The sequence below is a fragment of the Pelecanus crispus genome, chromosome 8 (assembly GCF_030463565.1).
Source record: "Pelecanus crispus isolate bPelCri1 chromosome 8, bPelCri1.pri, whole genome shotgun sequence".
NCBI lineage: Eukaryota > Metazoa > Chordata > Aves > Pelecaniformes > Pelecanidae > Pelecanus > Pelecanus crispus.
The window spans coordinates 9,965,384-9,990,955 of record NC_134650.1 but is presented as its reverse complement, the minus strand read 5'-3'; the positions used below and the strand labels follow the sequence as shown (position 1 = coordinate 9,990,955).

The following is a 25,572-nucleotide window of genomic DNA, read 5'->3' as shown; positions in this document are numbered from 1 at the left end:
GTGCACCCATGCAATATTTATGGATGACATCTCCAGCATTACATATAGCGTGATCCTCTTCACCATCACATCAAAGACTCTCTTTTCCGCATTCTCTTTCAGTTCTCCCCTTCTGTGGTGACTTACAATGAATTTTACAGTGTCTAAGTTGCTTGCCCATACACACAAAAAAAATTCTGCAACATTTTATACCTAGAGCCGGTTCAGGATCCCCTTCAAACACCCCTGGAATATCTCCTCTTGTTGAACCACCACATGCACAGCTCAAACAGAGTGCCTCCGCCTTTCCACAAAACAGCTCTTTGCTTCCTTCCAGCACTCAAAATAGCAACTATACTCCAGTTCCCATCCTCATTGCCAGAGCTTCCTGCTGCAAAGGAAGCAAGGGCTTTATTCTCTTAAATATCATGAAACAATGGGCACCCCTGGATGGAATGTCCAGCTTTGTGGGCAGAAGCTGAAGGCAGTGCTTGACTTTCTTCCACAGCATTTTTGTGCTTGATCTTTTCTTGTATAAATAAAAATATACATTTGCAATATTTTTTTTCTTTTTTTTCTGGGCAGCTAATTCTAGACTCACCCTTACTAGTTTCTTTAAAATGCTCCTTTTAACTGTTTGTTTGTTTGTTTGTTTGTTTTTTCCCAAGAGAATCAAAGAAGGTTATTACAAAAAGTAAAATCACATCTCCCAGCAGAATCTCTGTCAGATTGTCCTTTGTCACTGACTCCTTTGTCACTCTCCCAGTTTGGTTTTGTTTTTAACTTATTAAAAGTTGGCTTTTAATAACTTAATAACTTTACGTTACTGGTTTTTTTCTCCACCACATAAGGTCCTTCACTGCTACTACTTTACTTGAAGCAAACACTTCATTTGCTTTTTGAAGCATAAGTTGTCCTAGAAGGGGATGCAATCAATCTTTCACCATATTGACACTTCCCAAATATTTCTCTGTAATTACTCAGATGGGTTGTGTTGGGTGAGGTAAGTTACACTCATCTTCATAGCAAGACTGTGAACAAGAGATTTACAGTCGCGTTTCTAAGTTGTGCATCGCTGTTGCGGTTCTGCTGAGGATTTAGTGATGCAAAAGTTGAGACTGGGATGTCATTCCAGCAGTAAATCCCATGGTCTTGCAATGCCTGTCTTGCTGGCAATGATCCTGAGGCAGTGAAGCAGCTGCAGCCGAGAGCCCCTGAGTTTGCACAGAGTCAGCATCTCCTGGGCACACTTCAGCATGTGTGCTAAGTTTCTGTTACATCTCTCTGGGGCTGGAAACTCCTTGGATTGTGTATTTTTTTTTTTTTTTTAGTGATTTTGAGACATGAGTGAACTCAATAATCACTTTCTCCATTTCTTGTGTGCTTCTGATTCATTATTGGCATACAGTACAGGTTATTGTAAATAAGAGATCTAACAGCATCTTTCTTTGTCGTTTCTCTCTCTTCAGACCATGAGTCCTGCACATAAATCCGGTCAAAAATCATTTCCATGTCAGTCTAAGCAGACCTCCTGGCTTTTTTTAACATTAAACATCTTCCAATTAAAAGGGGGGAAAAAAAAAATCTTGAGAACAAGACAGAGCAGGTTCTGAGTGAGGGCTCGGGAGGGAACACCGTTGTAACATAATGTCTACATCTAGCTTAACCATTCAAAGATACATCTGTTCAGATGGGTTTTGAGTAGAACTCCACCTCTATTTGTGCAGAAACTTTTCTCAGCACTTTAGAGGCTCAGACTCTGGCCAGAAGGTATACCACGCACACATGTCCTTTAAATAGCCTGACCCTCTGGATTTCGCAGCTTCGGATCATAGCACCTGTGCGTCAATGTTATTTAAGAATATTATTGGTGTCACATTATTTGAGGAATCATTAATTATTGTATATGCAGGCGGGCTGCACACAAATTTACATGCGGGTGATTTACATGTGCCTGATCCAGGGAAAGGTGGGAAATGTGTTTCCCACACATGAAATATTTACCATGTGAATCTTTGTAACTTTCTCAGTAAGCTGATGAAAGAAATATTTCATCAGCACCCTCAGCTCAAGGTGACAAGTTTTAGGGTCCCATGCCTGCTGTGAGAAGAGCAGCTTCAGCTGGTTGGATTAACACTGCTGTCCAACATACTGTGACTGTGATACTGCTGATGCTTTTTGGTAACCATGCTAAAGTTACAGTAGTTTACCTTGAGGTAGCAGGCAACTGAATACTGATATCATATTACAATAACAGTAATGCTGTTATCTGTCATCACTTACACTGAACAGAGGTTCTTTTAGCAAAAGTATGACTGGGAGGGCTGCTAATTCAATGGCACTGTGTGAACTAGGAAAGACCGCAGGGCTGGTTTATACTTTTTCCAGTGACTGAAGTCTAGCATCTTCAGTAAAAATTAAAAATAGTTAAGCCACTTTTATATCCTAGTATTTGAGGGGTGAAACAGGAGTGAAATGGGTAAAGAGTGAAGGGAACAGTAGTTAAACTGAAACAAATTGATCAATTTTTTTTTTTTTGAACTGAATAAGGATAAATTCAGTTGGTTATGTGACTGTACTCACTTGATAATAAAACACTCTAATGCTGGGAAGTCTGTCACAATTTCAGCTAAAGCACTGGCCCATCAGCTGATAAAGAATAGTCTGTGATTTGAAGCATGCAAAGAAAGGCAGAGCTGGGAGGCTTCTGCGCTGTGTAAGCTAACAACTGGAGCTGTGCGCAGGGCATGGGTGCACGTGCGCTCCACCGCTTATCTCACAATGCTGTTTGTGTCAATGTAATATAAAGGATGTGTGTATGTTCAGTTATCTGGCATCTAGCTGTCATAAACCAAATACACTGCATATACTCTGTACACAGATGGCATAAACTCCTTCCAACTTTTTTTTGTGATAGAAAGGTAGCTGCAGTTTAAATTTAATAAACATTTTAGATAATGGAGCTGGGCACAAGTAAGGAAATACAAGAAAATTCAGATTTTCACTACTTTAAGAAAAATAAAATATTAAAAAGTCAGACCTGGGGGCAAAATTAAATTACAGAAAACTGAGCACTCAAACCTGCCTCTGGACTATTTTTAATTCTGTTTTGTGATGGTTTTTGGTGGTGTTATCTCTTTCTTTTCTTATTAAAAGTCTGGGAGAAGAAACCAAAACAGTCTCTCTGGGATTTTAACTCACTCATGGGAGGAAATGCCAAACACACTTTCCCAAACTACTCTAAATTTCTCTGATGCATTATAACTCAGTATCAGAGAGCTAGAGAAGTCCAGAAGATGCAAGATGAAAAATTGATATGCTGTGCTTCACTGTGCAGAACACACAGACCTGAGGAAAGTGACTGGGAATACTTGCTGAAGCGAGCAATGAGTAATTTAAGGCTGTTTTGGGCAGTCCTACCTTCTGATTTGGTGATTATATGGGTGCCTCCTCAGCTATTTGCTGTGCTGAGCTGAATATTTACTGTATTGATAACAGCAACCCCTGGCAATGCTAGCTCCAGGAGTCAGAGCAAGTTCACAAAAATAATGTAGACTATTCTGTTTCTATTATTATGGCATCGCCTGAAGAATCTTAGTCAATAGACTCTGACTGCTTACGGCTTATTCTCTGTGTCATGTTGCCTTTCTTGGACCTTTTCTGCAGTTCAGGAGGAAGATACATATTTTCTAGTAAAATAATTTTCCAGGCCTTTGGTTTTGGCGGTTTTTTTTTTTTTTTTGGTTTTGGTTTTAACCGAGTGAATTGTTTAGCATCCCATAAATGCAAAATACAGGTCTGATTCTGCTTCCATTTTAAATCACTGAGAACACTGGATCCAGGGAGAGCAGATCTAGGATTTTTTTTTTCTTAATTAGAATGTTCGACAACTCAAGAAGGTTATGTTTAGAAGAGAGTTAGATGGCTGTATCTGGTGTTTAATTTCTCTTCTGCAGAATAAATTTCCTGTTGTAAAAATGCCACAAAAGGTAGCTACTGCTGTTTATTGACTAAAGAGCCAAGTAAAATCCAGCTGTGAACATGTGGGTAATAGGAGGTTTTCCCCATGCCTATATTTGTTTTCCATGCACAGCCTCATCTTGGTAAATATCAGTGTAAGTCTCAATTTTTCTTTTGTGAATAGGGTACCTGACGTGACTGGTTAGTTGAATGTGAAAAGGTCTGCAAGAAAAAAAAAAAATCCAAAACCAAAACTAAAACATTGCAACCACAGAGTTGTTAGTAAATGAGAATCATCATACCTTACATGCTAAGGAATTTTTTCCCCTTCCTTTTTCTGCAGTAGTTAGTAGAACTGGGCTAAGCTCAGATTTTGTATAGTGTAGAAAATTCCATTATTTTGACAATTATTCTCTGGCCAAGTGGAATAAAAAAGTGCTCCCTTCAAGTAAATTTTACAAATGTTGGAAAGAAAAAATAAATGCTTTATTTTAGCTTAATTTAAAAAAAAACTTCAGAATTTTACAAAGGAAAATAGGAATTTTGATTAGAAGAGTCAACTTGAAAGGGAAAAAATTAGCTTTGTCCTGAAATTTCGAAAGGGACATTTCTACATTTTGGTTATTTATTTTTCCAAATAAAATTGCATTAAACAATGTGTTTCCTCTATATTTTTATTTTAGTGGCAAATTCCTAACTAGATCTAGTTACCAGTAGGTCCAGTAGAAGTTACAGATCGAGAAAGAGAAGTGAGTGAAAAGTGCGTAGAAAACCCTGAAGAAGCAAATGAAACGGCTGAAGTGTATGCACTGTCTGCCTCTTGGTGACCTGTGAACTAACCCCAATATTGGCTTCAGCACTTCTTGATATGCCAAATTTTCACCAGAAATAAAATACCCATCAGATATTGTTTGAGATGACTGTATTCATAGTGTCACATCCCCAGCATCCTCTTTGGCTGGGAGGACCACAAAAGGAAGGAGATAGGCTGACAGCAGAGCTGGTTCTGCGAGGTACTGAAGTACCTGAGTAGTACCTTTGTCTCCATCAGTACTGCTTGTGTATTTAAATTTATGCACATATTTAGTACTCTGCTGAATTGGTATGTCATACAGAATGGGCATGCAATCCTTTTATCTGATGGACAGTTGCTAATTACTGCACTGGCCCATGTGTTTTAGTTTTACTAATTTTGCAAACCCGCATATACTTACTGCTGTGTTTCATCCAGGAGTCTAAAGTTGCCCTCCTCTATCAAATGCATTTATACCTCAGAAAAGGTGCATTTTGTCAATTTTGTTTGCCCTAGCCAGGTTTAAGTTGTATAACCAGCACTCACTTTCTGGATAGCCACTGGTCTAGCTGACCTTGGCAGCATGACAGCTGTCGTATTTTCACATGGATGAACTGTTCTTGAACAACTTCTCCAATGTATTGGGAACAAACAAGCTTTTCTTCAGCATCAGGAATGCAGCAGGTCTTCTTTCCAACTATTTTTTTCTCCTTCCACAGACATATTTATTGTGGCAATGGCAAGAAAATCCTACTGCTAAGCCTTCGTGTTTGAGTTCCTTTCAATTTCCTTCAGGGGAGTGACAGAAGAGCCAACCTAGATCATGTCAGAGCTTGCTTTCTTTAATTTAACTCTTTGTTCATTTTTAATAAACATGGGTATTAATTTGTAGTGGCAAGAAAAGTAGGAGGGCAAAATCCTTTTACATCTTTCTTGCTAGTATTTCCACTTCTGCTGTGTATTTATTTAATTTAAATCACCGCGGTAGTTCACAGTGACAGAGCAGGATGCCGCTGGGGAGGGTATGGCACAAACCCAAAGGGTTTGGAGTGTGATGGACAAGATGGCCGGAGATGAATGGCAGGGAGTATTTTATACGAGTGGAGTGACCTCCAGCTGGTAGCGCGCTCGCTAGGTTCTTTAGCTGAACAGGGGTGTCACAGGATGGAAGGTACAGGAGCGAGGAGGGAGACGGTGTCAGGAGTTAGAAGTAGCAGCATGGGAGGGCAGTGGGGGCAACCAGGGAGCTCAGACTGGGCTGGGGTAAGAGACCCTCACTAGCAGAGAGTCGAGGGTAATGGTGAGAACACAGTCCTACTGACACCAAAATCTTTTTAGGAAAAGTCTTCATCTCCAAAAAGGGATTTTCTATTGAGCTGTGACAAAAGGTGAGAACGCTCCCAGAAGAGCCAATAATCCATTTGTTAGAGCTTCTGCCTGGCAGACAGAAGCTCATGTTAATTTGGGGCCTGATTCAGACTGGAAGTTTGTATTTAACTGAAGGTTGTATTTCTATATTGGTCCTTGCAGTTACTTAGAGATTTGTAGTAGTACAGTGCCATGGCATGGATTAATTGCTCAGCAACTTCACTCCTTGAGTAGTTTTTGCGGCCTGCATTGAGCTGCATCATAGCACACCTAAATATAATCTAAAATGAACTGGTTTTCTCCGGAACTGCACTCCCGTACCCCCCAACCATGGCTCTATGGGAAAAGGGATGAAGCATGGAGTCCTTTGATTTAATAGCAATGTAAGTCAGTAAATCCAAGTGCTTTGTAAAAGTTTGCATGTTTCTGGACCTGAGCTGACTCTCATGGAGCTGGCTGGTGTTTCTCTTCTCCATGTGCACAAATGCTCTTCACACCAGGGATGTTAGTAGTCAGGAAGGGCGTCAGAAAATGTTTTGTTTGATTCATGCAAAAAAATAAACCTTCAGTGGTGGCAGTAAGTATAATTGATGACTGAGTCTTGTGTGGCAGAAGAGCTGATGTTCAGCAATCACATAAGTTTGGAGAGAGAGTTAAAGTTGAAGATTTTATTGATGCTCCTGTGTCTTGCACATTTTTTTCATCGTGGGAATGAATTTCAGACCCTAGTGGTTAGTATTAATGCTATATATCCTCTGTGGTTAGTATTAATGCTATACAGTCCTGCCAAATGTGGAGAAAGTTAGAACTGGAAAAAATAGCCCACTGTGAAGAAGTTAGATGCAAACAAACGGGGATGGAGGTTTATGCTTACAAAGAGCTCAGCTCTGTTGGCACTTCTCCTGGAGCAGTCCTGTCAATCTAAATCTGAATATTTGCAGAGTGAAGTGTTGCTAATGAACAAGGCTGGCAGGACGGGACTCGAGGTGAAGGCACCTGAATAAGCGGTTTAAAGCAGGAACCAAGAGACCGGGCTGAACCCCGTGAATCAAACTGCTCCGCTCTACCCTTGTCTTAATCTGTTCGCATCTGCCTTCCTGCCAAAGCAGGGGGGAGGCCGTCAGCCGGCGCGTGCCGTGCCAGCTCGGGAGCCGCTCGGCTCTCGCCTAGATGAGCGTGGGATGCTTTTGTGTAGCCGGGGGGACTCCAGCTCTGGTGTGTTCCAAAACAAAGTGTAGCCTATAGTTTGTTTTGTCTTTCAGTGGAATAAAAATATGGTGCTTGGCAGAATGTGTTCTGTAAACAGGCAACTTTTTACTTAAAATGCAGTGAGCGAACTTGGCTGTGTAAGCTTGGGGTCTTGAAAGTTCCTCTGAAAATACTGTTATTTTTTTAAGTTAATTTTTTTCTGGAGTTGATTTAATTCAAAAGAAGTTTTGTTTGCTTGCTTGCCTGAGGTTTTTTGGTAGGTTTGAATAGATGAGCTTCATTTCTTCTGCAGTTTACTTTGGTGAAACTTCTGTAGAATTTGGAGGAGATAGCACAGTGCAAATGGAGTTAGACTTCAGAACTTTGGGTTAGAGTTTGCAGACCCCAAAAGCCAACTCTCGTACTTCATGTGATTTTTCCAAGCGTTTGAGCTGACGTGAGCTCAGACTTTGTAGGGCAAAGGAAGGCCCAGTGTTTCTCCAGAGAGCTTCACAAAGAGCTTTCCATCACTTTTGGGGCCCTTGAGTCAATCTGCCAACCGCCATTGCCCGGTGCTCATGCGTGCTGTGCAAAGCCAGAGCGGGAAGGTGCTTCCCGCATCTGCGTGGCTGATGCTGCCTTTCAGCGCAGATATTTTTAACTATTCCATATCGCAGCTCTGCTCGGGGCTGAGGTGTTGCTCCAGGGCTGCGGCAGACCGGGCGGGCAGCTGCTGGGCTCGGTGCTTGGCAAAGCCGCCAAAAATCCCCCGGCAAACCTGGGGCAGCGCCATCTTCTCCCCAAAGAGTAAGTGGCTCTGAGAGGTTTTGCCACATAAGGGCCTGTTCGAGGCTGTAGGCACCAGCTGACAGGGATGTCTTTGCCTCCCAACAGATGGCTGGGCTTTTTATTTCAGCAAGCAATCTCACGCGGAGGGGTGGTCTCCGGATCCTGCCAGCATTTCGCATGACAGGGCCAGCTTAGGGCAAGAGGGATCTGGTGTCCGTGCCCTTCGTAGCTCATGTGCTAAATGACGAGCTGTTGACAGGAAAGCCATCATCTGAAGTGTAAGATCCTGAACTCTCCCCGCTTTTCATTTTTCTTTGGCGGAATTAATGCCCTATTTGCTTGTCTCTCAAAATCCATTCTGGCACAAGTACAAACCCTCGCCTGGTGGCAAGCAGTTGTCTGGATTCGAGATGCCAAGATTTGTGCTGACAGCTCCTTCTACACAATCTGAGTCAGGCTGTCACAGCTGGCCATTAGAGGCTTAAAAAGACACACACATGTACAACACATAGCACCAACTTACCGTTATTGAATATCAGAACCTGCTTGATGAGAAAATGTAATGGCTTACGCTGCTCTTTATTTTAGTGTAAACACTGTCTCCAAACCCCTGTTCAAGTGTGGCGGCTGTTTATTTTATGTTGATTGCTTGCTCTTATTTAGGAGCACAGGTCTAGAAGGGACTTCCTGGGTCAGGAGATCCAGTCCTTGATAATCCCAAGCATCACATTTTATAATCCTCCTCATTACCTTTTCTTTAATGAAAACAGTTCCTTGTAGTTTCAATTTGTCCTTGCAGCCATTTGCCTACTATGATTTTCTTGGCATGGAGGAGCAAGCACCAAAACTTGCCTTGTGAGGAGCAGCATCACAACTAGAGCAGGGCAAAGAATGCTGCTCATCAAAAATGGATTTTCTGAAGCTGTTTGCCCTGCAGTTTTGCCTTTCTTGGTGGCAGTGTGTGCAAATTGTGCTGAACTAGCATTCAGTTTGGGTGCTAAAAGATGGATGCTTGCAAAAACTAACTTTCTGACTTAAAGTAAATCAGGATCGAACAATTCCCTGCCCCACTGTTGTATATGGAAACAGGTCAGATTAGCTTCTGCTTAGTCAACTGATGGTTATGGCAAGTGTAATGCTGCTCTGTCTGGTTGTGCTAGGTTTTAAACTTGCTGTAGGATTAAATTTTGTGTGGCTGAGCTTTAGTAGACCTTAGTCTGTAGTTTATTTTGGACAAAAGGTTGATAAACTTTAGCTCTCGGGGAGGAAGCCTGGAATCTGAGACCCACTATTATTCATTGACTTGTCTTTATGAGTTTACAGTCCATTGATGCATAACACCGAAGGAAATATTTTCAGTGAAATGTTTGCTTTTTTCTTTGGCTTTGTAAAATGCAATGTCTTTTCTTAGAGATATATGTCAGGGTCAATATAGCTACTTCAGTGAACTGTGTACGGTCAGGAAATAGACTGCACTGAAAATATTTGATTTTTCCCTGAAGTCAGTCTTTTAACCAAGACTTTCCCTCTTCACTTCTCAGGGTTTTGGTCTCCCACTAACCACTATTTGAGCATTAATTTTATACACAAACAGGGTTTAATTGTGGAAGGGAGACTTCAACTGTATGGAACGTTTTCAGTATTTTTGTATTAAATCAAAATTTGCACACGACAGCGAACTTGTAAACCAAAACCCCATTATACATAAGGGGATTTTCTTGGCTGGCATTTTTCTGTCCTCTTTTTGCTGTGCTGAAATATGTGTGTCTCACTTCCTGGCTGCTATGCATGGCACAGTGAGGCTGGCCATTTAGTGTGATAGAGGGACTGATTCTGCAAACTTTAAGGGCTCTGACACAACAGACCTATTAATTTAAGCTTAAATATTTAGGATGTGCTTACACGTTTTGCTGGATTGGGGCCCATGCAAGCTCTGCTCCCTCTTTGGATGGTCAGTGGGGATGGTCGGACAAATCTGAGTTGGGAACACTAATGTAAATAAAGCTTTGTTGGACCAAATGTGCAGATGTTAACATAGTACTACTATGCACTGTTTATAAGATGTTAATGTCCATTTCTCTTTCTCCACAGGTTCTTCTTGAAATTTTTCCTCAAATGTAACCAAAATTGCCTAAAAAATGCAGGAAACCCTCGAGACATGCGTCGATTCCAGGTCAGTTGGACACGCTTCCTCCTTTAAAAATCAGCAGCTGTTAGGGACAGAAGTACTTTGACCCAAGCTAACCTAGTAATTCACTGGAAGATGCTAAAAACATAAGGTCACAGAATATTGCCTGAGGACTTCTTGTCACAGCAGAATTGGCAGGAAGTAGTTGGGTTTTCTTGCTCTGGACAAGAGAACTCTTGAAGACAATGTCGTCTCCATGGGAAGTGAAAGCATGAAAAGGAAAAATCAAAATGACCTCACTGCTGTTTTAGGTTATGGGGCTACCCTGCTCTGAGATATTCCCTTCTGCCTGGGGAACTATTTGCCTTCATGTAAACACTAAGTGAGCACCATGTTTATTGGAAGGGGCAGAGGAAGGTATAAGAGCGATTAACAAAATCAAGCTTGTGACTACGCTTCAGCAGTTATTCTTTGGCAGCATTAAAGACTTGTAAATGTGCATCAATGCAATGAAGGTCCATCCCTGTACTCAGCACTTGGAAAAAAACTATCATTGGGTGTATCCTTCTTGGGATGTTTTGGGCTGGTATTTCCCCACTGTTGCAGCATGTGGCAGTGGGGCTTGGGAACTGTAGTACTAACACAGCTTCAGATGGCCAAGGACTTTTTTTTTATGCTACACCTATATCCACAACTACTTTTGGGATTAAATACAGCACTTTCCCTTGGGAAGGTGGTCTGCCCTTGCCTTCCCCAGTGCTGGCAGCAAAGTGGTGTGGTGGCAACGCTGAGAAACAGTTGCTCCAACCCCTTTATTGAAGACGTGGTCCTTTGACTGTGCCGGTAATGCTTTACCTGAATATGTGCTGAATAAAAACATGGGGTAGAGAGCCAAAGGACCTTCTCTTTTGATGGGAGGAGTGTACATGGCCCAGGGAGAAAACATGATAGAGTCTGTCAGTGGGGATTTGCCTGTAGGTTCTGAGGAAGAAATAGATTTGTCCCATAGAACTACATGGGTATCTGGAGGAAGACAACTCCAAAAGACAGCTGCTTTCTGCAGTAGCTCAGGACCTTGTTTGTTTCTTTTCCAGCATTGTTGCACTTAAATAAAAGTGCTAAATGCTATGTAAATGGCAATATTATTTGTATGTAGAACATATGTCTTTTGTTGAACTGCTTAATTGCAACAATGCTGGAAGGCAGAAGGGTGTTATTTGCCCCTCTGAGCACAGAAGTGCAGAAGTGAGGAGATGTGGCCACAGGAATTAAATTAATCAGTATAAGAGCTAGCATTAGCATGGCAGAGCCCTCAGCTTCTCACCCCACACTCCTCCCTCCATCACATTTCTCCTGTGACTTGAGAGGGCATTATCACTGAAGGAGAAAGTAGAATAAGGACTCTCACCAGCACAGGGATTTAGGCCAAGCAGTCACCCCTGGGGCCTGTCAGAGCTTGCTTCACAACATGTACACTCTGCTGGGTTTGTGCTTGTCCAGGCTCAAGGCTGATTTTCATATGGTAATGCCTTTGCGTGTTCTCTCAGAACAGCAATCAGGAGCCTGTGTCGGCGAGTAGGTAGGACATAGGAAAGGTTGTTGATCTCTTGACTTGTAAAGACATTCTGTCATACAAATCCAGCTTCACAGCAGTTGAGCTTTCCGTGTGTAAACAGAGACTGCTTAATTACACAGGTCATGTCAATTAGTGTGACCTTAGCATTTTCAAGAAATTAATCACTTTCAGCCGAGCGAACCACTCATACTATAATACAGGGTGATACTGAAGCTTGCAGCATTCTGTTAAGTGCCCAGGCTTATTGTTTTACAATAGCTGCTTTTGTTTCTTTTCTTTTCTTTTTTTTTTTTTTTTTATTTTGAACTTGTTGCTCTTTTAGCAATAGTCTCCTTAAAGTAAAACAGCTAGACTCTAACAGCCAGACCCTACATAGTCCAGGCTTCATTTATCATTTCTTAGGGTGAAAAGGACCAAGCATACGCATAGTATCTCAATGATATGATGCACCTAGATGTTTGAGACAGTGTTGTATAGGAAGCAAGTGAAATCTGGGCCCCTGTGAAGTCAGTGGAGGGTTTGCCATCAGCTACCTTTGAAATGTTGCCTCTGATGTACAAGGTCTCTAATAGTGATGTCAAAGTTCTGGTTAAAAAACATGACAGTAAGGTATTTCTAGATACTTTTTAAATAGTAGAATACCCTTTTTACACAAAAAAATGGAGACTTTCCCTTCCTTTATTTCATTTCCCTATCTGTGCTGGACTGTTAAGCTGCCCAGAGATTTGTCCATCTTTTGGCCATGGTCTCTCATTCATCAGTCCCCGAAAGCTGTTAGGAGTTATTAGAACGCAGATTATGACTTTGGTGGGAGAAACAGTGAAGGGCCAGGGACATGAGTCTTGCACTGTCTAAGGACTGGTCCTGCAGAAAATTTGCTTTCTTAGTAGTTCTTGTTTTTTTTTTTTTTTCCTGCAGCAGGGAATTGTCTGGTTATCATATGGTATAAGAGAGGTTAAGAAAGTACATGGAAGAGGCAGAGTATGTGTTGATTCAGGCGACCTGTGCGTGCAACTTCATTCAGACTCACATATAGAAATCAATTAGGAAGTTTTATCCTGAACTTTGCTTGTAAATGTAGTAGTGTGATAAGCCTAACATAAAAGCAGTTGTGGGGCTGGAAGGAAATACATTTCTCTGCATGTCTGAGATATCCAGGCCTGTGACAAGTGGAGTTGTGTCAAGTGCCAGCAGAAGTGTGTGCTGGAGCAGTGCTGGCCCTGGCTGTGTTAGTTGTCTCTCTATTACCAGGAGGAGATGGTCAGAGAAGAGAAGTCAAGTATTATGCAGGGACTCAAGGCAGCTGAGCTGAGAGTTCAACTGTGCTACAGACTCCCTGCTTGTCCTTAAGAAAATCATTTCATCTCTGTGTGTTTCATCAGCCCAATTGCACAAAATATTTGGTGATATCACGTATTGTCACCTTTGTCCAACCTTGCCTTTTTATTCCAGAAACCCCACGGAGCAGATGCTCAGTCTGGTTTTGCATTCTTCATCACAATAAGTCATCAGTCTTGGTGGCATGGGCTGTAGTGCCCCAATTAGTGGTAATAATAGTAGTAATAATAAGTAGATGGTATCATGGGTGAACTCAGCTCAGTTTTTCTTTTTCAGCACTAAAAAAATCATTCATACAACCTAAACAGTTTTGTATGTTATTGTAATTAATGAAACCCAGCTGCCCTAGTTATCTTGTTGTTCTTGTTTTAGCACAACTGCTTGCAAACTGACACATGTCAAGCTTTAATTTAGAGGAAACTTTTCAGACTGAGTCACTGCATAAAACCTCAAACATTCGTTTATTATGAAAAACTTAAAAGTCACTTAGAAATTGCCATGCTGTTTGATTCTGTTACCACAACCTCTTCTTCAGCCTAGGCTGCTAGTTTGCTTCCATGGGATGCTGCCACTCATGTTTGAATTGAAGCCACTTGTGTCTTATTGCAAATTTGCATAAGAGACAGAGATGATGCCTCATGAATCCCGGATAATGGAATTTGGACATGCAAGGCTCCATCCCCAGAGAAGGGAAAGGAGGGGGGAATTTAAAAAAAAAAAAAAAAAAGTGAAAAATAGCAGTGAGAGCTGTGGCCCAATTCAACAAGGTAATTAAGCACCCGGCCTGTCCTCAAGCACATGAGCAAAATTACTGAATGCATTGTACTTATGTGCTTTATGTTAGTCACCTTTTAAAGTGTCTTGTTAAATTGAGAGTGATTTTTAGTTACTAGAATAAAGAAGTCAATATGTTGTAGGAAGAGGTCACCAGGTGGTGATGAAAATAAAGATGTTGCTCAAGCCATTTCTGCATAGCTTTCAAAGAGCAGCAAACACAGGAGTTACAAGTTTAACACTAATAACACACTTCAAACCTGGAAGTCATCTTAATCAGATTTTTTTCTGCCTTTGCCACTGGATGTTGAGGACATCACAAAAATATTAGATCCCTCACCATACATCGGAGAAAATTAAAAGCACAAGGTACATGCTATGTCTTAATCAGTTAGCAAGGCTTAATGGGCTGTGGTTAAAAATGAGGAGTCATGCAAAGCTTAATTTTGATATATTAGGTGAGGTACTATAACAAATAAACAGGCCGAGTGCTAAATGTGGATAAATAGCTTGATCTCCAGACTCCTGGTCTCTGAATATCTCTGTTTTGTTTTGTTTTTTTTAAAAAAAATCCCAAAAACAAACAAAAAAAAACCCCAAAAACTAAGCTCCAAAGTATTCACAAACTGAACTATTTAATGGCAGGCAGAATAATTCACAGAGCCATGATACGTTAATGCGGTTGATAGTGCCAACTTCATTGAAGAAAGTTGTAAACTGATGTGTTTCTTTCATACCTCTGTCTTCCCTGGTGTTGATACAGGATTTAAATTCAAAATCTATGAAGGGCTAAAGCTCAAAATCATTTTCCATGTTTGCCTGTCCCAAATTAAAACTGTGTTTTGTTGACAAAATTTGGAAAGGTTTGAGATTTGGCAGGCCTGGTTGTCCCTGTGCTTACATTAATGTGTCAGCACCTCATTAATCATTTATTAAACTGTAGTGTGCCTTTCCCTCTTGCTATGGTCTGTGTTTAGGATGCCTCAGTGCCCATTCCACATATACATTGACTCTCCCCTCCCCCTAATTTTACGATTTCTCCACAAATTAGTTTTAGCATGTGCTTTAGCTTGAACATATCCCAGTCATTTCAAAATCAAAATGAGGAGAGTGTAGTATATTTTTAGATTAAAAAATATGAGCAGAACTTGTAAGTATGTAAGTGCTCTGTAGCAATCTAAGTATGTAACTGTGGCACACAATATTCAAGGTGTATTTTTTTTCTCTGTTAATAATTAGGGGCGTTAATATTTTGTTAGTGCAGTGTATGTTCAGTATTCCTGTATTAATGAGATTTTGCATTTAAACAATTAAGCAGTAAGTGTGTGCTGCTTCTTACAGGTGCACTATGAATAATCATTTTTTTTTCCATACAGATACATAAAGTAACCACTTTTTTTCTGCATTTCCTGAGACTGGAAACAGTTTCTCTTGGGGATTCCTTTTATAGTTTCTTCTGCTAACGACACTGAAGAACCACACCAATGTGGTCTCTTTGTAGTAAATCAAACTCTCTGTTCGGGAGGTAGGTAGGAAGACACTGTTAAGTAACTCAAAATATGTTGCATCAACAGTTTCGGAAACCTGAGGGGGGAAAATTAAATGTAGATTTACTCACATAAAACTGACCTCACTAGGATTGTTTCCTTGAGTTCTTCCCTGGAAAGGTGCATGTATAAAGACAGCTACTTATATATATGTTTTTCACAGGTTTGAGGCCTGACTTGGTATTATTACTCTGACCCATTATTTTTCTGGAATCCTATTTCTAGAAATGTTCAAAAGTTTGGGTTTCAGCACAGGATTGATCAGCTTCAGTGGGAAACCTGTGTGTACCTATATGGTTTTAGGACTGGGGAAAATATTTTATGCTGTAGCCACTGTTATTAACTGTAATAGTGTTAATTTTCATATACATCTAAGCAGACCCATAGAAAAAGATAAGAAGCTGGCATAAATCATGGAGCTGTGACAGGCACTGCCAGCTAAGGATTTGGCTGAAAATCCCAGTTGCAAAGAATTTACAATGGTTGCAAGTGCACAAATAAGATTGCAAACCCTGAGCCACTTACTATAAGATCATATTTTATTGAAAATATCATAAACTTTATTCTATCCCTCAGGAATGCAATGGATAAATTACTTTTGAAATCCCTTTTGGAATTTTATATATAGGGCTTGGTTTTTTGGTTTTTTTTTCCCCCTTAGTTTGATTTCAGAAAAACTTACCTACAGTGTTTGGTGCTTTCTTTTTCCCAAATTTCCATCTGTAAGAGCTCTTGAATCATTTATTCTGTATTTTAATATCTTTCACTTAAAACATGCACAAAAATCTATTGCCTGGAATGCCATTCTGAGGGACAGTTATAGGATCCTTTAGGTGTAAACTATTCTCTTTTGTATTCCTCTTTTTAAAGACAAAGACTTCAGGATTAGCTATGGGCAATTTAGCAGCGTTGCTTACTTTATATTTTTGAGCACTTTAATCGGTGGTCAGAAATAGGTGGAAAATTTTTTCTTTAACTTTTTTTTTTTTAAGATCCAATTCAAGTGATGAAATTGAATTGTTGTAAACGATCCTTTAAGCGTCCCCATTTGACCAACTTTGAGAGGCAACAGCTTCCTGAGAGAGTTGAAGCAATGTTTGCCAATCCTTGTAAAGCATTTCACCTCTTCAGAGGCTAAAGCCTCTCAAAACCAAGAACAATTAAAGCGAGAGCCTTTCAGAGCAACTGGGGAATTCAGCAAAATAAATCAGAAATCCTCTGCCGTGGCTCTGGAGGCTTGCCTCATTATAAGAGCAGATCTATTAGCCCCCTTGCCATTGTCTTTCATTTCTCAAGTGAGGTGATTCTAATTAAATTAATCTGCATGTCAATCTATCGGTGATCAATCAAAAGGGCTGAGGTCCCCCTTTGCGGCAGTGTGCTTGCGGCTGACAAGGGCTGATAATGGAGGAAGAAATAAACTGTCGAGCAAAGTTAATTAGTCAACATAATAGGTGGATTAAACAGGAGCTGCTGATTGCTGTTTCACATGTCGAAGCATGAGGTGGGAGCTGAAACTGCAATTAACAGACAATTATTATATTTGGTTGTAAGAGGTCGCATGAATAAACATATCTCTATGGGTTTCAGTTTTTAATCCCTTTCCCTGTTTAATGTAAGGAGAAGTGTAGGTCATTTCTTCTTATTGTTTTAGTCGAAGTTCTCGAAGGCGACGTGTGCTCCTGGCAAACCAGGAGCCAGCTGAAGGCCAAATCTTTGGCTGGGGTAAAACACTGGGAATACTGTACTTTGTTGGGAAAAGGCTGTGGGAATGGGCAGCTGAATGAAAGCCAGGGAGGCTATGAGGTTGCTTGGTCTGAGCGGGGTGGGAGGAGACCTGGTGTGATGAGCTCGCAGCTCTGCCAGGCACTTGTCCCCTGCATCCCCCCCCACCTTTCCTCCATGATGGTTCGTGGCTCATGTGCCCTCAACCTGAACTGGGATTTCCTATAGGATGTTGCCTGCTGACCCTCAAGGTTGAGAGGTCCCTCTGGATACCTCTGAGCTGCTGGGTCTTCTAGTCTGGACCCAACACTTACCTGTTTGCCCCTGCTGGGTTGGCTCCTCTCCTGCCCCAGGCTGCTCTGGGGTGCAGAACTGTTGGATCCTGCCTCCATGGCAGTGCTTCTCTGTCTCCTTCCCCTCGCCTCAAACCAAATCCCAGGTGTTGACATTGAGATAAGTTGAGAAATACAAATAATTCTAAGGCTGGGGATGAATAGGGTTGTGTTCTCCAGATCAAGAGCCCACTGTCAAGCATGCGTGTGTACACAAACATACCTATACGTACTCCCTGAGATAGAGCTCAGGAGAAATTTGGGCAAGTTCAACAACCTGTAGTGACTGTACTGAGGGGAGAGCAGTAGAGAAGGGTGGGAGAGGCATGCAATAACTCTCATTGCAACTTCACAAAATACACTTTTGTTTTCTTTTATTCTGAATCGATTCTCATTTGCAATGTCAACAGGTCTATCTACTTCAGCATGGAAACTGAAGGATAATTTAGGGTGAAACACAGCTGCCCTTGTATATAGGGGAAAAAGTACTTAATAAAGATCTTCTTGTTAAAATGATGGTTAACAGTGTGCCGTCTGCCATGCAGCTACAAACTCTGCAGTTTAACTTAAAACTGCATCAAAAGCTTGTGATGCCAAAGACCCACTCATCAATAGCGTCTCTTGTTAGATTTGTACAGCATAAGCACCAGTTATTATGCGAAATAGCTATGCAATTTTCTACAGCTCCCAGCTGTTATTTATTTAACTGAGTTTATTACACTCTGTGCTTCTTAAAAAACATACATATATATCCAAATTTTCCTCCATTTTGCTCTTGTGCTTGCAGGTTGTGGTGTCTACAACAGTCAACGTTGATGGCCATGTGTTGGCAGTGTCGGACAATATGTTTGTACACAACAATTCCAAGCACGGGCGGAGAGCTCGAAGACTCGATCCCTCGGAAGGTACGCCTTCTTATCTGGAACATGGTAGGCATATCATTTTCATTGGTTGGCATTGCTACTTTGAATGTGGATTTATTTGGTTTGTGTTTCTGGCTACTGGTTTCAAATTGTCCTGTAACTGTTTATACCTTTGGGACTGCATATTTTAAAGAGACTGGCCTCCAGACCAAAGGGGGAATTTTTCAAGTAGGTCAGCACTAAATGTAGTGAAATGACAAACTAGTAGGCAAACATGGGTGCAGAGTCTGTCCTGTGTGTCAGTGAAGTGTGGTGATTTATCTTTTTCTTTTTAATTTTTTTTTTGTTGCATCTATTCAACACCCAAAATTGGATTCTGATCTTTTTGAAATTGCCTTGATTTTTGACTGTGTGTCTAAAGGATGTTGCATATTGTCTGAAGTGCTCAGCACCCAAATTTTGGATTGGATTTCTTCTATCTATAGAGTGCTGAGCTCTCTAGGAGATTCAGCTGTTCCTTTGAATTGCCCTAAATGAAAGCAGAGCCCTTTTGGAAATCCATCTGCTTACTCAAGCCATGGACGAATGTTCTCTTCTGGCTCCAGCTGTGCCAGCTGAGGAAGTTGCTCTTCCCTGCATGCCACAGCTGCTTGTCTTTCCTCCCTGCTGCAGGCTATTCTCCACCATGGACTTGCCAGCTAAGATGGTTGTCTGATTGCTCCCTAGTCTCCTTCAGTCTGAAGAAGTTCATTTGAGTTAAACCGTTTAAATAATAACTCTTTGCCAATCTAACTTATTTTGCTGAAATGATTGAAGGAGAAATGGTACAAGGCAATTTGTCTGGCTTTTCTGAAAGGACAGTAAACTCCAGCAAGGGTCGGATGGGGGCACGTGGCTGGAAGCAGCCTGGGGGACAGTAATCTTTTCCGTAAGATCAGCTGGTCCTGGAACAGAACATCTGCTGGTGACTGTAGGTGCTTAAAATGGGAGTTGTTGAGTGCAAATGTACTTTGAAAAATCTGGATTTGATTAATGTTTTGTTTTGCTCTTTGTCCTCAAAGTTGATGACTACTACTGAAAAACAAAACAAAAACAGAGGGCATTTCACTCCCCTCTCCCTGTTCCAGCTTGGTAGAATAGCTCTTTGTCTTCAAAGCAGTTTGTAATCCTAAATTCAATAGGTGCTTGCTCCCTCTAAGAGATGTGTACCCTCAGCTTCCGTTGAAGTAGTTGAGTGTAGAAGGCACCAGTCCTTTTATGCTGGTTTGTTTCACAAATATTTGCCAAGGATCTGATGAATAATTAAATAGATTTTTCCAAAGAGTTTGAAGAAACCAGATAAAACTTTCTCTGGGAAAGTGAATGCCACTCAGAAAAATGTTAACTAGATATGTTAAAAGAAATCGTTAATACTGAGAAATGGGCAAATGTGTGGGTTTCTACTACTCAGTGGATTCCTGTGGAAATAGTTTTCTATTCTGTTTATGCTTTCAGGCATCAGTCCTGCAAGCACTTATGCATATATTTAAGATTATGCACACATATGGTCCTGTTGGGATCAATGAGGCTTCTTGTGTCAGTAAAGTTGAGGGTATTGATAAGTGTTTGCAGAATCGGGTCTGTAGTTCACACTTACTAACCTAAAATTCTTAGCTCAGCAGCGTTTCTCATTATATAAACATAACTTACATCTGTATTTATTTAGCTCTAACTTTTTATGTAGGCTATGAGGCATTTTCAGCCATAATTCATGTTATAGAATTTTTTTTCATCCTGCCAACAACCGAATTTAATAAACAAACCACTGTCATAATTTTTGCTGAATTTTTGTAAGGAATGTATGAACTCTGTCTTTATTAATTAGCAGAAGGCAGAACATTACAAAGGGAAACTTCTCTCTGTTCAACTTTGTAATCTTTCCATTAAGTCTAGTCTTTCAAAAAGACACTCCTATTTTTTATGTATAATCCTACTAAAGTAGATGCCATCTTTTTTCTTTTTCCTTTTTTCTTCTTTTTCCTTTTTTCCTTTTTTCCTTTTTTCCTTTTTTCCTTTTTTCCTTCTTTTCCTTCTTTTCCTTCTTTTCCTTTTTCTTTTTTTTTTTTTTTTTTCCTTTTTTTCCTCATTGCAGTCTTCTGAGTGCATGATTTTGGTCATGGCAATACTTACTTTCTCATACATATATATTCTTGTTTGCATGCATGATGTAATAGCATCTCATTTTACCACAGCTATCGTTCCCACTCCTACTACCTGAGGGGTTCTGTTAGCAAAAAGAAACAAAAAAAGATAATACTATGCTTATGTATCTACACAAACCCTAGTTACTGTGCTAACATTAAAAGTCAACATCTGCAAAATATCTCCATGTGTACATTTTGTGGGAAAGGTGATTTTTCTAATCTGTTCTCTCAGGCACCTCTCAAGCAACCTCATAAAGCAACTGCTAGTAAATTCTTACTTTTGAATAGCAACCTCCACACTACAAAATTGCACTGTTCCCAAAGGCTTGGTGGAGCCTTTCTTTTTAACCGAAATCCTTCAATCCAGCTCTCCAGGAATTCCATGCACATTTGAGTCCAAAAGACTGGGGGGGGGGGGGCGGGGGGGGAGGGGAAATCCAGTAACTGTTTTAAATGTTGGTATTAGATGTCTAAAACACTTGACTGAATGAAAAAAAAAAAAAGGAAAAGTCTCAACTGGGCTTAATGCTATTGAATTTTGGGCAACCATCACAAACCTTAGACCTGTTAGAACAAATGACAGTTTCCTCCACTGAAATTAATTTTTACTTCTAGTTTGAGTCCCAAAGTACATTATTTTTCTTCAGGTTATGGAATTATTATCTTGGATAATGTCTTAAAGTGTAAGTAACAGAGACAGTTTGTTTGCCTTTCCTCTTTCCAGCTTTTCTGCCTGCCTCAGGGGGAGGGCAGATTGACTTAAACCGTATCTGTAAATGGTGAAATGGGGAGCTAACATAGTCATGGCTACTTTGGCTCTGGTTTTATTGCTCTGGTGAGCAACTTCTGATCATAGGTTTTTAAATGCTGGGACCGAACTATAATATGCCCTTGACCAAATGTATTCCTGTGTACTTTTGTAGATGTTTAACTCTTTATCACAAGTATCCGATTGCAATAGAGATGAATGCCTGGCTGTGTGAGGACTGGGGAGAGGGCAGAGGGGTTGTAACAAGAAGGTGTGCTGGTTGCCTAGTTTAGTTCGACAATATCCAGCTTATTTTTCCTTCCAAAGTTGTGTTGGGACATGCTTCTCTCAAACATGGAGCTGTAGTTTATGTGACACCTAAAAGAGACATTGGGTGCCAAAAAGCTGGACAGAAAGCTTTACCTCCTGAGCCACTCAGGAGCCTGGTGTCTCCACATTCAGGTTTTACCATCTCATTAGCAGGTAGCCTGGATTATTTTTGGGACATCCAACACTTCTCTATTTATATCTTTGCTTGTCAGACAGTAAAATGAAAGTTCCTTTCTGTAGCTCATCTCTCTGAATATAACTAGGAACTTAGATTATGGTTTCATATCCACACACTGTCCTCCTTGAAACCAGCGGGTTAAGGAGCTCGTATTTCAAATAAATATATCTATCTTTCAAAAGTAATAGCTGGCAGAGGCCAATTATTTCATACATCTCTGTGTGGTATAAATAGGGTAAGCCACAGTAATCTGTGGTTTTCAATAATTATCACTTTTTCATTCACAAATAGTTGGATCCTCACTTGTTTTATATTTATGGCAAACCAGAAAGCCTGTGTGGTTGACCTTTCTAAATTGTACATATATAGTAAGATGTATAGTGAAGAGCCAATAGGCCCCAACCAGTAAAATATATTTCAGCTTGTAGTTCATCCCAGGGTGTCAATTTTAAAAGCAAAATCTTTCCAATGCAATTTAAATGACTAGCTTATGGAAGGGGGGAATTCTGACAGGGTTTGCAACAACTCTTTTCAAGTTTACCAGCATGAAGTCCACTGCTGCAGGTGTCTGCAAAGTTTCCAGTTAAAACTCTCATATTGCTGCAAAGTAAAAATTCTTTTTTTCCCCCAAATCTTTGAATGGCTTTACAAGAATGTAAAGCCAATTGCAGCATCAGTTTCTCTATTATTTTTCCTCACTGGCAGAATGCAATGCCCTCGAAAAATGATAGTCCCTGAGACCCTGTCAGTTTGCATGCTCTAACACTTTATTATCTAATGATCTAATATGCAACAAGGCAAAGAGGGGGTGCTTATCACCCTGACAGGATGCCTAAGAGAAGTGACTAAATTACTTTATGTACCATTAGCGCTAGCTGCCACGGTGAACTCACTGTGAGCATTTATGCAAATATTCCTGAATACATTCAAGTGGCCTTGTCAGGAAGACAACTGACAAGCAGCTTAAATGCTTGGGTTTTTAAAGGGACAGTTTTATTTCTTTTTCTTTTCCTTCTTCCTCCTCCTCCATAGGAGAGTGCTGAAGAATTAGGTGATGGTGAGGTTTTCTGGTGCTTTGGTTCTGAGTCAGCTCAACAGCAGCAAAAGATGAAAGATGCAGGGTAGAAATAGGGACAAAGTATAAGACATGATGTCAGAATTGCAGATGGAAGCAGAGACAACCATTATTTCTAAAGCAATGTCCTGCCATTATTTTAATGTGGAATATACATAAATCTGTGTGTATGTGTATATATCTAAAATAGGTCATTATGTAACAAAACCATTAGTTGTGTCTGCCTTATACTGGAAATGATAGTGCATGGCTGGATTATTTGATCACTCTGTTATGGTACCTGAAACAGTCAAGCTTTTATATTGTTGTTTTAGTTCGTGATAGTAATGAGTGATTCAGACCATTTGCTGTCTGCAGGTGCAAAACCTCCTACAGTAAATGAAAAGTAGTAGTTGCTGTGCCTCAGCTGGGTACGTCAGGTAGATCCTCTTGTCAGCAGTGGTGCATTTAAAGAGATTTTCTTGCCAATCCTGCTCATCCTGGGCAATCTGAGAGCCCACAGTCACCACACTAGGCACATTCACTGATTTTTCCACTAAATCTTCAGATTTGAAAGCAAAAATGATTGCTATGCTGTGTCTTAGTAGATCAGATATTTTCTATTTAGGGTAATAAAAAAGGAAAGTTTTTCCCCACCTTATAAACTATTTTGAGAGGATAATCTTTAAAATAAAGCTTTGAGACCGACTGCCTTGAAGTATCACTGTTATCTAGTGTGACTGTAATAGAATTGTTGAGAACAGTCATTGTATACCTTGAATTTAGCTGCATGTGCTGGGCATACCAGTTGATGATTCCTGAAAGATGCTCAGAAATCTGACTTAGTGACCTGGTTCTTGTGTTGGAAGTGGCTTTGCCACAACGTTAATCACTACGTTTTTGGTGGTGTGGAGAGTCATGAAGAGGATGCCCCTATTGGCTCCATCCTTAACCATTTCAACCCTGAATCTGTTGGTGTTGCAAGTGTCCGTGCTAGTTGATGAAATTGTTAATACAAGACAGAATACTGACTGAAGCAAAAAATATTAGCAAGTTGAGAAAAGTTAATCTTCAAGACTTCATATATTTTACCCCTAGATGGTATAGGTTCAGATTCTTAATCAAAGTTAGGGACTACTGCATTCACAGACTGGCCAGGTTTAAACAAAGAAACTTTAATGTTTGACTTGTTTCATCTATGGGTGGAAGCACCTGTTATATCTTAGTGCTTCACTTAAGAATGTTTTTGTGATTATGTGAAAAATACAAACACAGAAGCTTTTTCTGCACCATATCATTCCATATACAGAAATGCAGTAGGCTTGATTTATTATTTAGAAGGGAAATATTGATAAAGAATATTAGGATTCTACCACTCTACTTGAGGGGATCTTGTATGTTATTCTGAGTTAGATCTGCTTTCTAATTTATTTTCTATGAGGGAAGAATACCTAGGGTTGTTAGACATCTCTATGCATACACAAGGGAAAAAATGTGACTTTCAGAACATTGCACAACATGGATAGTAATAACAGTAAGTGAGCCTTGATATACTGAAGGATTGCAAAACTTCAAGCTGGAAATCATTTTCTTTACTTTTGCCAACTTGTCTTTTTCATATCGGTTCCTTCATAAATGCAGTGACTCATAAATTCAGGCAATTTTTTGCATAATGGCTTGTTATGTGTTCTTGGAGCTTGACCTCACCAAGCATATAATATTAACCTCTTCGCTGCCCTGTGGACTAACTGTATGTTTCTAATATAAGTGAGCACACCAGGACTGGATTAGCCCAGTATGTGTGCTCAGATGGAGCTAGAGCATTTGTCCCTCTGAAGAGACAAAGCATGGCCAGAAAGCTAGGGTGTTTCACTTGAGAGAATTGTAGATAAAGACTCCAATATGATCTCAACAAGATTTTAACTCTGGGGACCAGTGAAGTAAGTTGCCAAAACTGTGGCAGGTTCTCTGCAGGTTGCAAATGATAATCAGGATATGGTATCTTCCTAAAACGTGTATGGCAGGTCAGGGAGAGGTTAAGGGTTTGAGTAATTCCTCACCCAGGAATTGCTGGGTGAAGTTCTCTGCTGGGTGCTATGCAGGATGTCAGGCTGTGTGATCCAAACGATCCCTTCAGGAGTAAAATCTTGGGATCCATCAGGTTAGCAAAACACCGCAGAACTTGGATTTGTACAGCTCTAATTTAGGTAGCCAAAACTGTGTTAACTTAATTATGCCCCACTGAATTATGCTGATGCCTTTTTTTAATCTTCACCAGAGTAGAGTAGCTGTCTACAGGCCCAGACCCCTGCTTCCTCTTTGGATATTACTGAGAATTGCACAAGAACTGGGTGGGTGGGTATGTGGAGCTGCCCTTCTCGCAGCCAGTCATGTCAAACAGAAAGCAGAAAATCTGTTTCTATTTGTCTAGTTCATAAATCAGCCATTAAGGAGAGGTACTCAAAAACTTAGAATATCTGGCTGCAGCAATTTTGATCTTTCAAAATTTATTTTTAGTCTGAGGCTAAATGAAAACAAGATTTAAATGATTGATTAATTTGGGCGAGGAGATTCCAGAATTTTGGTTCTGCCATTAGGCTGCAGGTATTTCATGAAGTTGGAGGTTTGAGTGTGATTTTTTCTCGTTATTTAAACATTATTTCATAACATATATGTACTAACACTGCTGCAGCCATGTCGCAGGAGATTTAAGACATAC

At 40.4% G+C, this 25,572-nt stretch overlaps 1 protein-coding gene across 15 annotated transcripts in view; it reads left to right on the top strand.

Moving 5' to 3' along the window:
- The window catches only part of EBF1 (EBF transcription factor 1), a 281,895-nt gene that overhangs the window by 168,453 nt on the left and 87,870 nt on the right, over positions 1–25,572 (top strand). For 8 of the 15 annotated variants that reach the window (XM_075715915.1, XM_075715906.1, XM_075715911.1 and 5 more), the window contains exons 7-8: positions 10,169–10,250; positions 18,285–18,426. In XM_075715915.1, the coding sequence (XP_075572030.1) occupies positions 10,169–10,250; positions 18,285–18,426 (224 nt within the window). The remainder of the gene's footprint in view (positions 1–10,168; positions 10,251–18,284; positions 18,427–25,572) is intronic. The other 7 variants (XM_075715910.1, XM_075715916.1, XM_075715909.1 and 4 more) reach the window with 1 other exon arrangement.